The 14156-nt window shown below is 46.2% G+C and overlaps 1 protein-coding gene across 1 annotated transcript; it reads right to left on the minus strand.

Moving 5' to 3' along the window:
* Positions 1 to 8460: 8460 nt before the first annotated feature.
* Positions 8461 to 13275, minus strand: LOC147726965 (uncharacterized). Its single transcript, XM_086963547.1, has 3 exons — positions 13252 to 13275; positions 11020 to 11026; positions 8461 to 9527 (listed from the first exon to the last, which is right to left on the minus strand). The coding sequence occupies exons 1-3, from the start codon at positions 13273 to 13275 to the stop codon at positions 8461 to 8463; spliced, it is 1098 nt and encodes a 365-aa protein (XP_086819673.1).
* Between the last annotated feature and the right edge of the window lie 881 nt (positions 13276 to 14156).

Here is a 14156-nt window from a genome sequence, read left to right on the forward strand (position 1 = left end):
GGTGCATATGACATATCAGAGAGCGTGAGGTAGAGGGATTTGAATAAGTTACACATTCTAAAGTCAATGAAAATATTTTTAGAAAGCAGAATCCTGGAGGATTATGGACAGAGCATCATGGTCCCTAAAGTAGACTTTAGACAAGACAAGCCTTAGGTAAATCAATTGCAGGGCAATATGCTAATAAGACAATAGACAGTCTCTTTAATAATAAAGCAGTGGGACAAGATAGTCTCCCACGACAGTTGTTCGAACGTAGAAAAGGTGAGCACCAGTAATTGACAGACCAATACAAACAAGGACTGATCAATGGAAATTATCAAATATAATTTTCAAAGAACCTATTGAAATAACATGTAAATAGGGCAATCACAAACAGCAAGGACAACATGGGGTCAGACTAAATAAACTGGTTCTCAATTTACTGAGCGCACGCTCACTGGTACATAAAAAAAGTTTCTTTTTGTGGTTGCCATTGATAAATAATCTGTCAATCTTTTCCTGAATTAAATACATCTTATGGGCCACATAGATAGAGTTAATAAATCTACACGTGTTTCACTCTGCTGAGTGAGTAACGTGAGTTCTTTCAATGCTAAATGAACAGAAATGAAAATAAAAGATAAAAAGCAAAACAACTTAACATACTACTGACCAAACAAAAATCACATCACATAAAACTGGCAAAACGAGGTACCAGATCTATAATATAAGGATTTGCACTTCGATATTAAAATGCAATGCTTAGTAAAATGAAGTATCATGCAGTGTGAATCAAACGTTTCTCAAACTACTCCTCCATTCACACACATTAGTTTAGTCCAAGAATGTCCATGTACTTAATTCCTTGGAGGTGGTATTGTATATTATGTTTGAGGATTAAAAGTGTGACCAAAGGATGACAGTAGTGTTGTTAGAAGAAGAAAACGTATTACTCTCGCGAAGAATTTGCAGTTCTGAAAATCATTTTTTTTTTTACTATTTGGGCTGAGTCCATTGCTTAATTTGAGCTGATGGATGTCTTTGGGAGTCCCTTGCACGCACTTTCGGGGGCCAACACTTAATTTTCCTCCTCAGAGATTCACTGACAGCAAGAAAGGGAAAACACAAATCGTAAGGACGGAGGAAGAGAATGATGGAAAAACTGGCACAAAGGGAGAAATCAAGAACCTGCAAGAGGTAAATAAAGGAACTGGGAATGTCTGGTAGGGGATTAATGAGGCATGAGAAGGACTTACGACCATGTTTAATTGCACTAGAATTGTGCTTCAGAGCAGAGATGCAGTCATCCACACACTTTTATTTTTTTTTACAAATTAAGCACTGAGGTAGTCAGGGTTTTAGACATATTATGGCATCCAAAATGGACAGATAAAATCTACTTCAAGCTAAGAGCTAGAACACTCACACATATAAATAGTCCATGAGATTTTGACCTAGAAAACAATGCAGCGTGTAGTCACCCACTACCACTGCTATTCTTAATAGCAATCACATTCCTGACATCCAAGATAATTAATAAAGGAGCCATCAAGGACTAGTGGAGAAAATGTGACCAAAACAGAATCACTGTTTGCCTATTAGTTTCGGCACTACTGAATAACCTGCTTCGGAAACACGGTGATTAGTTATTAAATAACAGAAAAGTCTGTGGAGCTCACTGGAATATTTCACAATCTTTCTTTTTCTTGTTAAAGGATGAAGATGTCAAGTAATCAGAGGTAGGTTCACTAAAGATAGAGAAAATAAATCTCAAATCTGAAGGTGTAACAATAGCTAAGTCCATGGTAAGCAGAGTCGAATATTAGCTCTAGTTGGCAAAAGTCTGGAGAAAGTATTGCTAAATTTCAAAGGTATTAAGGCATTTTTGCTTCTCTTCCTCCATCATTAGCAGGAAGAATACATTTATGCAAAATGAACAAATTTTATATTTACCTCTGTATACTTAACTTCACAGTGTTGTGGTAGATTTTTAAATTGATTATGCTTCTAAGAGAATTGAAATAATGTCCCATTGATATGGATTGGTCACCTCCTGATTAAGCCCGATAACGTGCATCTCACTTGTACCCTTTTTGTCCTGCAATTCAACACAATTGAAAATGTGTCTAAGTGTTCTTTATAACTTTAGCCAGTACTCAGGCACCCCCTTAAAGCCAATTCCAAGCATTTGTCAGGTCTGAGGTGGTAATTATCCCAGCCATTTAGTAGCATTTATTGAGTCCAAATAATTTTACTGTGGCTAACCTGCAGATTGTTATGTTATGTTATGTTATTAAAAATTTATAAAGCGCACATACGCCCGAAGGCTTCTTGGCGCTGGAAAGAGATAAAAAACATAACACGGGGTGAGTCTGCATGAATCTTTATTTCAAGTAAGCCTGTGTGAAGAGGTGAGTCTTAAATGCCTTTCTAAAGGCGAGAAGGTCCTTGCTCTGTCTGAGGGCTAGTGGCAGAGAGTTCCATAGGGTAGCTGCTAGAAAATGGAAACTGCTACCACCTTGTCGTTTTTTCTTAAAGCGAGGTGCTTCAAGTAGGTCTTTGTGGGCTGATCTCAGGTTGCGTGAAGGAACATATCTTCCAATCAGCTGCCTGATGAATAGAGGTCCCTTGCCTTGCAGAGCCCTAAAGATGATGCACCCAGCTTTGAATTCGGCTCTTTTTTTTTTTTTTTTTTTAATTTTTGAAAACCTTTATTGTGCACAAAAACAGTACAAATACGGGCCCACAACCGTCCGGCCGGCCACGAACTCTCATGTAGCACTAGTGCATGCAATACGGCGACAAGGTAATGCAGCTTAGCAGTAGTTGCTGTGCAAAAAACAGATCGGAAAGCGCCGCGATACCTAGGCACAGGAGCAATGCAGGTTAATTTTAAATTTTTGTGCGACTATTAAGATCAGGTCATGGTACTCCGTACATAAACAATTAAAAGAAGAAGAACGAGGTCCATGTAGGTGGGACTTGACAAGAAACATCAGTACCAAGCAGTTCGATTCACAACATGCAAGTCCCGACCAGAGGATGGCCACAAATTAGTCATACCACAAGAAAGCTGCCTCAACAACCCCTCTACATCTGCGCCGCCACCCATCCCCCAGTACGCCTAGCACGGGCCAAAGAAAGAAGAAAAAAATATAAAAAAACAAAGAAAGGCACTATAGAAAAAAACTCGAACCAAAAGTTAACCCCCCACCCTACACACATGCAGAGGCTATGGCCTGCCCCCCCCCCCTAGCAGAGTGTCTGTCGCCCCATAAACCCGAAATATAGCAAGAGAAGAGAAAAGAGGAAGAAGAGAAAGCAAAAGTGAAAGTGAAAGTAAAAAATTAATCCAGTGATATAGGGAGTAGGAACAGAAATCCATCCCTGGACACCCACAAGAGAAAATCCGGGAGGAGGGCCAATTATACATACATGCGGACTCCACCGGCCCAATAAGCATTCCCCGCCCCAATAGCAACATCAAGTAAAGCAACAATAATCAAACAATTTGGGAGAGGCAATGCACAGTCCGTAAGAAAACAGGCCTAATTCAAGGGCCACCCTGCCTCCACCCACCCGCCCAGCTGTCAAACCAAAGAAAGTCTCCTAGCCCTGGCCCGATCTGGGACTCGGCCTCTCACCCCTTCTACTTGGTAGTCCAGTGCGATCCAGGAGGACGAGAGAAAATGGCCGCCCGGAGGAGGGGGGCGGTGCATAGGCAAAGAAAGAATGGCGTCCGGTCCCAGGAAAGGAATCTCCCTCGGTCTCAGTCCTCTCTGGCGTGTTCAAGCCGCAAAAGTCACAAATCAGAGCAATCAGAGTCCGTGACAAGTATGCTGGTGAAGAAACAGGAGGGCAGGACGCTGGTAGCCAAATCCTCGTCATCTCAAATGGTTGCACACAGTTAAGCATGGAGCAAGGGGGAAACACTGTAGCAACGACTGAACTGTTAAGTGGCAACAATCCGCTACCCGCCACAGCGATGGTTACTGTAACATCCACTGTGTCCCTTCGAGGCAATGTTGCGGCGGTAGTCTGCAACAGCTCCAGTCCGGAATTTTGTGGGAGACAATTCCCCTGCTCCTGGCTGAAAACTTGGGCACAAACATCGAGTCGTACCCCCAGCGCGCTGTAGCTGCTCTTCATCGCCGATCTCAGCTCACCCAGGGTTGCTAACACGTCTGCAAGGGTGAATTCAGGCTGTAGTGTCCCCATTCTTGCACGCCCGTGGGAAGAATGTGCTCCGGCCCCCTTCGAATCGACGTGTTCACTGTTTCGTGGGGAGGATGCGTAGATTGCCACACAGTGGCGAGCCACCGGCATCGCCATCTTGTCCTCTACCCAACGAGGTGCTGTGGGGGGGGGAAAGGGGGAATTCGCGGGACGCAATAATGCAGCAGGTAGCAATCCCCGGGCTAGCGATATTCCGCCCGATCTGAAATAAAGCCTGAGGGCCAGCAGTTGCGTGATGAGGCAAGCAGACCCTGGCGGGCATCGCCGTCATCGGCCAGAGGGACGAGTAGAACGGAGCAAAAGCATGGCGGCGAGAACAAAGGACCCGCCGGTCAGACACCCCTTCCCTCCGTCCCGTTCAGCCCAGAGCGTGCATAACGTTCCCAAGCGGCAGGCAGCGCTCAGTCCGTGCCCCTACAAGGAAGCGCCGTCCAGTCGCACCACCCCCGCAGCGGATCAGCTGTGTCAGGGGACGTGAGGTCCGCAGTGCACTGCGGAGCAAGCTGGGTCCCGGGCCGGGGCAAGTCGGTCCGTAACTTCCGAATCCGGGCGGGTGGAGAGGCCGGCGGAACACCGGTGGCATCAGCTCCGTTACCCGCACCTTTCGGGATGAAATCTGGTGAGCGGAGCAGTCAGGATTGTGGTGCGGGATTCCGGGGCCGGCGGAGCCGAAGGCTGCACGTCTGCTCAGGTCGCCATCTTGGCTCCTCCCTGAATTCGGCTCTTTGAGCCACGGGTAGCCAGTGCAGGGTCTCTAGGCCTGATTTGATCGATTCCCATTTCGGTACCTTGCAGATCAGCCTGGCGGCCTGATTCTGCAAGTACTGCAGTCTTCTAAGTTGTCCTACAGGTAGGCCAAGATATAGACTGTTTGAGAAGTCGATGTGAGAGAGGACTAGGACCATGACCACCTGAATTAAGGCGGGAGGAGTGAGGAAATGTGCGATTTTCCTGATTTTCCTCAATTGGAAAAATCCAGAGGAAACCACGGTTCCAATTTGGGATTTTAGCGAGAGGTCCTCATTGATGGTTATCCCCAGACTTTTTACAGTCAGAGATTTCTTAGGGGGAAGGCCCATATCGGCAGGCCAAAAGTTAGGGCTCCAACTGATTTCACTTTTGCCGGGCAGGATCAGCTCAGTTTTCCCTGGGTTTAATTTAAGATGATTTGAGGACATCCAACTCTGAATTATAGTCATGGTGGCTTGGAAGTCCTCCACCGCATTTGGGGAATTAAGAACGAAAACTAGCTGCAAGTCATCTGCATAGTTGTATACAGTGACTTTGTGCTTTCTCAGGGCAAAAAGAAGGGGCCGCATATACAAGTTAAACAATAGGGGTGATAACGAAGAGCCTTGGGGCACCCCGCAAAAAGACTTGACTTTGGCAGCAGAAAAGGAGCCCAAGCGAACAGACTGAGTACGTTCAAAAATGAACGATTTCAACCAGGCTAGGGCAGAGTCTCTAAGGCCTGCCTGTTCGACACGGTTGACCAGAATAGAATAGTCAACCAAGTCGAATGCGGCGGACAAGTCAAGAAGTACCAGGGCTTGGTGAAGATTTTTGTCAGCGTTGGACCTCAAGGTGTTCTGGACGGCCAATATTACTGCCTCGGTGGAGTGACCAGGTCGGAATCCTGCTTGATTGGATTGTATCTATTGAATTACGACTTCAGTTAGTTATACTGAAAATTCTGTAGATTTTAGCCATTATGGCTCAATATCAGCTCCCCAACCTGACATTTGATCCATGTTCAGTTTCGAATTTTGGCTCTGTGATATAGATTTTAGACATATGGGAAATTCAGTTTTTCCATTACCAAAAATCTTGAAGTGTTCAGGTTTCACGTGACTGCCACCTTCAACCTTCCACAAAAGTTTGCAGATTTTCACTAAAACATAAAGCTAGTCCTCAAAGGTGCTTTGTGTCAACCCCAGGGTGATAGTGCTAAAGCTGACTGGAGACCCCACACAGGTCATCAGCTAACTCCAGACACGGGACACACTTCAACCCACAGTTTCTTGGAGCAATAGTCCTCAGCAGCTAAACAAACTTTACTCTGTGGGCACATGCCTTCATCATCCTGGAGAAAACGTTCAGAACATTGAATAATTGTAGTTCTAGTGTAAATTCTTTAGAGTAGAACAATTCTTGTGGGCAGGTTTGAGCATCAGCGAGTATTTCACCCAAGAGAGTATAGAACTGAATATTATTCAGCTGTCCTTCCTACTTCCAAGGGTTGGACACTGAAAAGTGAATGTGCCAAGCCTTACATGGGAAAACACAAAAATGTAATTGACTAATGAATTGCTGGACAATGCTAAAACATTTTCCACATGAAACACAGAGACATAACATGATATAAGAAAAGTCCACAAAGACGTCTAAGTAAAATTGCAAATGACTTGGAAATGTTTCCCACCCCAAGAGGAAAGAGCGCCGCTAAATTAAAAAAAATACCCTTTTTACAGAAACCGTATATTTCCTTCCAAGAGAATACAGACTATCTGGCAGATGCATCAACGGAAATACCTCCCGGTAAAACAGCGATTCGGTAAAACAGGCCGATACCGAACGCAAAACCAGAAAATGCTATGCATCAAACAATCAATCGGTAAAAAATAAAGAAACGCTAATAACCCCCGCGGTAAATTACTGAATCGCAAAACAGACAATCGGAATTACCGACCCCCAAAGCTGACCTCGGTAATACCGAATCGCTAATAAAGAATCGCTATGGTATGCATGAAAAGTCGCTAATACCAAAAATCGCTATTTAGCATGAACAAATTAAGGGGAATCACAATCAGGAGGTAAAGTAAACTGAAGGACAGAAAAAAAAATTACAATCCCAACTGCAGGTGCTGACAATCAGTAACCCTTCAAAAATGCCCTGGGAAACCCCACATATCAACCAAAATGGCTGCCCTCTACGTGCTTGCTAGGAGGAGGAGGATCAACACCCAGGCCCAGCGCAGGAGGATGATCCAGGACAGGATCTTCAGGGTGCGCATCACTTTGCTGGGGCAGACCGAGGAACAGGTGTACGACAAGTATAGACTCAACCGTGCCATGATAATGCTCCTAATAGCAGACCTGGAACCATTACTGCAGCACGAGACAATTAGGACCAACGCCATACCAGCCCATGTGCAGGTCCTATGCTGCCTGCACCTGCTTGCGTCTGGAAGCTTCCAGGGGGTAATAGCTGAGACTGGAGGCGTGTCGCAAAGGGCTTTATCACGCTTCTTGCACTAGTTCCTAGAGGCCATGCTGACATTAATAAATCGCCACATCACCTTCACCACAACCCCCCAGCAGCTGACCCGCACCAAACGGGAATTCTACCAGGTGGCACAATTCCCCCATGTCATAGGGTGTGTTGACTGCACGCATGTCCCCATCTGTCCTCCATCAGCCACGGAATACATTTTCCGCAACCGGAAGTCATATCACTCTATAAATGTGCAGGTGGTGTGCAATGCCAAGTAATCATTACGGACCTTGTAGCCCAATTCCCCGGGAGCACACACAACGCTTACATATTCCGTCATTGTGGCCTCCACAGGCGCGTGATCAACGGTGAATTTGGAGAGGGACACCTACTAGGTACATATTGATGCATCATCGTACTCTCCACCCACTCCATCCCCACATGTATATTTGCAATCATGCTGATGACCATTCTCTCCCCATCCTGCAGGTGACAGCGCCTACCTCAACCCAGCTACACCGCAAGAGCAGCGCTACAACAGAGCACACATCAGCACAAGGAATGTGGTTGAGCGTACATTTGGCATCCTCAAGAGCCGCTTCCGAATACTGCACAAGACTGGAGGTGCCTTGCAGTACGACCCAGTGACCTGCTGCCAGATCATTGCTGTGTGTGCCATCCTGCACAACATCGCCACACGCAGGGGGATACCCATAGAGGTGGACGGAGAGGATGAACTACGTGCACAGCAACCACCCCCCCAACACCGACAGGCGCATGTACCCAACACAGCTGAATGGCAACGGAGGCGGCCATACATCATACGGAATCATTTCTGAGACAGGTAAGAGAGTGACTTGACAACAGGATCTGATTTGCAAGGGTTTAATGGGCATGGACACCTGACTGGTGCAGATAAACTAAACACAAACATGCTGCTGCTGCAGTTAAAGTCAAACTTAAATTGTCCCTCCTCAGAACGGGTGATGCGTGCGGCACTTAAGTCTGGCCATGGTTTTGTCACATGTTCACTTCCGTTTGCCGCGTACCCCCAGTCTCTTGTCCTGTGACTCCTCGGCTTCTACTCGATGGGAGTCTGTGGCAGTTGCATTGCGGCCAGTGCGCCTCCTCCCACTGGTATCCGACAGGGAGACGCTGCTGACACTGGAGGCTGCCTCACTCCCCTCTTCCGCTCCCAGTAAGCTGACACTGGCTGACCCAGGCTGCAGTTGCTCCACTGCAGTGGTCACCCTCTCAAGGGCCTTTGCCATATCCCCATAGTAATGACCTAGGTCCACTTGCAGGGACACGGACCTGCGGGACAGCACAGCCGTGCTGTTGCAGAGCTTATTAATGGCCTTGTTGGTTGAAGTCACTGCCAGCATGATCTGCCTGTGACGCCGCCGCCGCTCACTCTGTTGACCCGCCACTACGGCACGTGTGAGTTCTTGCAGGCAAAGCTTTATTTCATTGTTGCCGGCAGCTACGGCAGTGGTGTGCTCACGCACAGCGTCTGTCATGTTGCTAAGTTTGTTGCATAGCTTGGTCATGGACAGTTTCATGGCACCCATGTGTCTCCCCTGCAGGCGCCGGACACGCAGCATCCGGGTCTCCACAACTCCGTACCCTCCGGACAGATCAACTGGTCTTGCAGCACCCCGACCCGGGGGCACAGCCCTCTGCCTGATGCGCTGTTGTGCTGATGTTTGGCTGGTTGGAGTGACGACAGCCTGGCGTGGAACATTTGGGGGTGCTGAACTGTGATCCGATTCCATCACGGGCAGGGAGGGAGCATCTGCTCTGCGGCTCTGCGGAGTGGCCCGCACTGGTGGTGGTGGTGTCTTGGACTGCGAGGATGGTGGTGGTGGTGTCTTGGACCGCGAGGATGGTGGTGGTGGTGGTGGTGGTGTCTTGGACCGTGAGGATGGGGGTGGTGGTGGTGTCTTGGACCGCAGGGATGGTGGAGGTGTTGTCCGCCGTGGTGGTGAAGGGGAAGAAATGGCTTCAGCTCCATGTGAGCACTCTGCTTCTGACAACACTGGCGTCTCTGAGATGACGAGGCGGGCACTGTCGTCAGAATCGAAGGGGGATGCATCTGTGTGTGAAACAGTGCATAGTTATTTTCATGGTATAGTATGTGGAAATAGCTGTGGCGTCTCACAATAAATAACATTTTCTGTCTGACATTTGGCCCTTTGCTGCTGTATTCATCTCTGTGCTCTGGCATGCACCCATTCATGTATGGACTACAACTCCCATGGTGCAACACATTGGTGAGGGTATGTGTTTAGCATGGGGGATTGGGCAGGGAGTTAGTACACGCTGCATTGTTACGCTGCCATGCTTCTTACCTTGTCCTCCTTCCGCAGCACCAGAGGTGTCCAGACGTGTGACCCCCACAACAGCTTCCGGTTCTATGGTGGACTCCACTAGATCCTCCAGGGCAGTGTTTGGCGTCACGTTGGATGTGCCCCCTCCTGTGCCAGCAGCATCCTTGACCCTCTGCGCAATCTTCTCCTTGGCCCTCTACCGCAGGTCATACCACCGTTTTTTTAGGTCGACGATGCTGCGGTGGGTGACTCCGCAGGCATTTACCTTGTCCTTGATGCACAGCCACATCTTGCGTTTTTCTGCCTCTGGCACCTTCAGGGACAACTTGCCAAACAGTCGGTCATTGTTGCTGGTCACACACTCGATGAGGATTTCGGCGTGACCATGTTTAATTGCACTAGCCTTGTGCTTCTGAGCAGAGATGCAGTCATCCACACACTTTTTTTTTTTTACAAATTAAGCACTGAGGTAGTCTGGGTTTTAGGCATATTATGGCATCCAAAATGGACAGACAAAATCTACTTCAAGCTAAGAGCTAGAACACTCACACATATAAATAGTCCATGAGATTTTCACCTAGAAAACAATGCAGCGTGTAGTCACCCTGGTACCCTTGCTATTCTTAATAGCAATCACATTCCTGGCATCCACAATAATTAATAAAGGAGCCATCAAGGACTAGTGGAGAAAATGTGACCAAAACAGAATCACTGTTTGCCTATAAGTTTCGGCACTACTGAATAACCTGCCTCGGAAACACGTGCAGGCCCTGCGCGACATTGACACATTCACCGATTCAGACAGCACTGATGGGGGGCAGCCTCATTCCCAACAAGATGCTATTGCTGGAGTGCCCCCGACATAGACAATCACAGCTTACAGCACACGACATGCAACCTCGAGATAGATTACCGATGACGAGGGGGGAGGAGGGTGGGGGATAGGGGAGGAGGAGCGACGATCACCTCCGTTAAACGTTAGAATCCTGTACCATGATGAAGGACACTTTTCTTCCTCTGGGGGGCAAGGCGATAGGAGGGAGGGGGGATATGTTGGGTTGGGGTGTTTGAAAAAGCAGAAGTGATTTATTCTATCACCTATGAAAACCGGCGAGGACAGGGACAAATAAACAACAGCAGAATGGCACACGCCGCCCGACCCCCGGGTTGTGGGCTGAATGGCCGTGTATAGGCGTAATGTTACTGTAACCAACACGAACCCGGATTACATTTCAGGTGCCAATGTTGTACTCATACGTGTTTCCTGCAATAAAAATATATTAGTTATTAAATAACAGAAAAGTCTGTGGAGCTCACTGGAATATTTCACAATCTTTCTTTTTCTTGTTAAAGGATGAAGATGTCAAGTAATCAGAGGTAGGTTCACTAAAGATAGAGAAAATAAATCTCAAATCTGATGGTGTAACAATAGCTAAGTCCATGGTAAGCAGAGTCGAATATTAGCTCTAGTTGGCAAAAGTCTGGAGAAAGTATTGCTAAATTTCAAAGGTATTAAGGCATTTTTGCTTCTCTTCCTCCATCATTAGCAGGAAGAATACATTTATGCAAAATGAACAAATTTTATATTTACCTCTGTATACTTAACTTCACAGTGTTGTGGTAGATTTTTAAATTGATTATGCTTCTAAGAGAATTGAAATAATGTCCCATTGATATGGATTGGTCACCTCCTGATTAAGCCCGATAACGTGCATCTCACTTGTACCCTTTTTGTCCTGCAATTCAATCTAGCACTAACATTTAGATATATGAAAGATAAAAAGTCAGAACACAATTGAAAATGTGTCTAAGTGTTCTTTATAACTTTAGCCAGTACTCAGGCACCCCCTTAAAGCCAATTCCAAGCAGTTGTCAGGTCTGAGGTGGTAATTATCCCAGCCATTTAGTAGCATTTATTGAGTCCAAATAATTTTACTGTGGCTAACCTGCAGATTGTATCTATTGAATTACGACTTCAGTTAGTTATACTGAAAATTCTGTAGATTTTAGCCAGTATGGCTCAATTTCAGCTCCCCAACCTGACATTTGATCCATGTTCAGTTTCGAATTTTGGCTCTGTGATATAGATTTTAGACATATGGGAAATTCAGTTTTTCCATTACCAAAAATCTTGAAGTGTTCAGGTTTCACGTGACTGCCACCTTCAACCTTCCACAAAAGTTTGCAGATTTTCACTAAAACATAAAGCTAGTCCTCAAAGGTGCTTTGTGTCAACCGCAGGGTGATAGTGCTAAATCTGACTGGAGACCCCACACAGGTCATCAGCTAACTCCAGACACGGGACACACTTCAACCCACAGTTTCTTGGAGCAATAGTCCTCAGCAGCTAAACAAACTTTACTCTGTGGGCACATGCCTTCATCATCCTGGAGAAAACGTTCAGAACATTGAATAATTGTAGTTCTAATGTAAATTCTTTAGAGTAGAACAATTCTTGTGGGCAGGTTTGAGCATCAGCGAGTATTTCACCCAAGAGAGTATAGAACTGAATATTATTCAGCTGTCCTTCCTACTTCCAAGGGTTGGACACTGAAAAGTGAATGTGCCAAGTCTTACATGGGAAAACACAAAAATGTAATTGACTAATGAATTGCTGGACAATGCTAAAACATTTTCCACATGAAACACAGAGACATAACATGATATAAGAAAAGTCCACAAAGATGTCTAAGTAAAATTGCAAATGACTTGGAAATGTTTCCCACCCCAAGAGGAAAGAGCGCCGCTAAATTAAAAAAAATACCCTTTTTACAGAAACCGTATATTTCCTTCCAAGAGAATACAGACTATCTGGCAGATGCATCAACGGAAATACCTCCCGGTAAAACAGCGATTCGGTAAAACAGGCCGATACCAAACGCAAAACCAGAAAATGCTATGCATAAAACAATCAATCGGTAAAAAATAAAGAAACGCTAATAACACCCGCGGTAAATTACTGAATCGCAAAACAGACAATCGGAATTACCGACCCCCAAAGCTGACCTCGGTAATACCGAATCGCTAATATGTGGAAATAGCTGTGGCGTCTCACAATAAATAACATTTTCTGTCTGACATTTGGCCCTTTGCTGCTGTATTCATCTCTGTGCTCTGGCATGCACCCATTCATGTATGGACTACAACTCCCATGGTGCAACACATTGGTGAGGGTATGTGTTTAGCATGGGGGATTGGGCAGGGAGTTAGTACACGCTGCATTGTTACGCTGCCATGCTTCTTACCTTGTCCTCCTTCCGCAGCACCAGAGGTGTCCAGACGTGTGACCCCCACAACAGCTTCCGGTTCTATGGTGGACTCCACTAGATCCTCCAGGGCAGTGTTTGGCGTCACGTTGGATGTGCCCCCTCCTGTGCCAGCAGCATCCTTGACCCTCTGCGCAATCTTCTCCTTGGCCCTCTACCGCAGGTCATACCACCGTTTTTTTAGGTCGTCGATGCTGCGGTGGGTGACTCCGCAGGCATTTACCTTGTCCTTGATGCACAGCCACATCTTGCGTTTTTCTGCCTCTGGCACCTTCAGGGACAACTTGCCAAACAGTCGGTCATTGTTGCTGGTCACACACTCGATGAGGATTTCCAGCTCCTTATCAGAAAACTTCCTTTTTTGCTTTTCGGTGTGTGTCCTTTCCCTGCTGGGGGGCCTCCTTCTCCATTTTTCCTGCTTGCCTTGTCCTGCTTGCTACAGGTTCTGTCTTGGTCCTCAGCTCCTGTGCTCTGCCTCCTCCTCAGTGCAACTCCGAACACAGAATGCAGGGTGGCTGTCCTACTTCCTGGTTGTGATGTCATCGGCCCGCTTCCGAAGCGTCGCGTAGTTTTCCTGTTTTCGCTATTACCGAAATCGCAAATACCGGATTCACTAATACCGAATCGGTATTAGCTAACTCGGTATTTGCTACTCTTGCGGGCGTACTTTCGCTATTTAATAGCGATTTTTACCGAATCGGTAATTTTTACCGATTTGTTTGATGCATCGCGGTTTGCATGTCCTTAATAGCGATTCGTTATTTTTCGCTATTACCGACGTGTATTACCGAATGTTGATGCATATGCCCGTATATGTTTTTGCTGAGCATTTGTCTACTGTGGCGTTAGTTAGTGGAGTTAAAGGAGTAAGAACATTGTATTTTTTAGCCCTGGATTAGTTGGGTGGGAAGTAGACAGAGTAGATGAAGAATTGTTTAGGAAAAAATAGGGCCCCTCTGTGCTTTTGATGCATGCAATTGGTCCAAACATATAAGAGAAATTAGATATCTGCTGCCATTCAAATTATTCATTAGTTTCATACTATATTGGGGTTAGAAACATGATTTCCCAGCAAAGCACCAATGTGAACTGTAGATTAGTACAGGAGAGAATACATAAGTGGCATAT

The sequence above is a fragment of the Lissotriton vulgaris genome, chromosome 3_1, assembly GCF_964263255.1.
Source record: "Lissotriton vulgaris chromosome 3_1, aLisVul1.2, whole genome shotgun sequence".
Taxonomy (NCBI): domain Eukaryota; kingdom Metazoa; phylum Chordata; class Amphibia; order Caudata; family Salamandridae; genus Lissotriton; species Lissotriton vulgaris.

Coding starts and splice junctions, on each gene's coding strand:
- LOC147726965 (XM_086963547.1), bottom strand. CDS start 13,275: ATGTGGCTGTGCATCAAGGACAAG.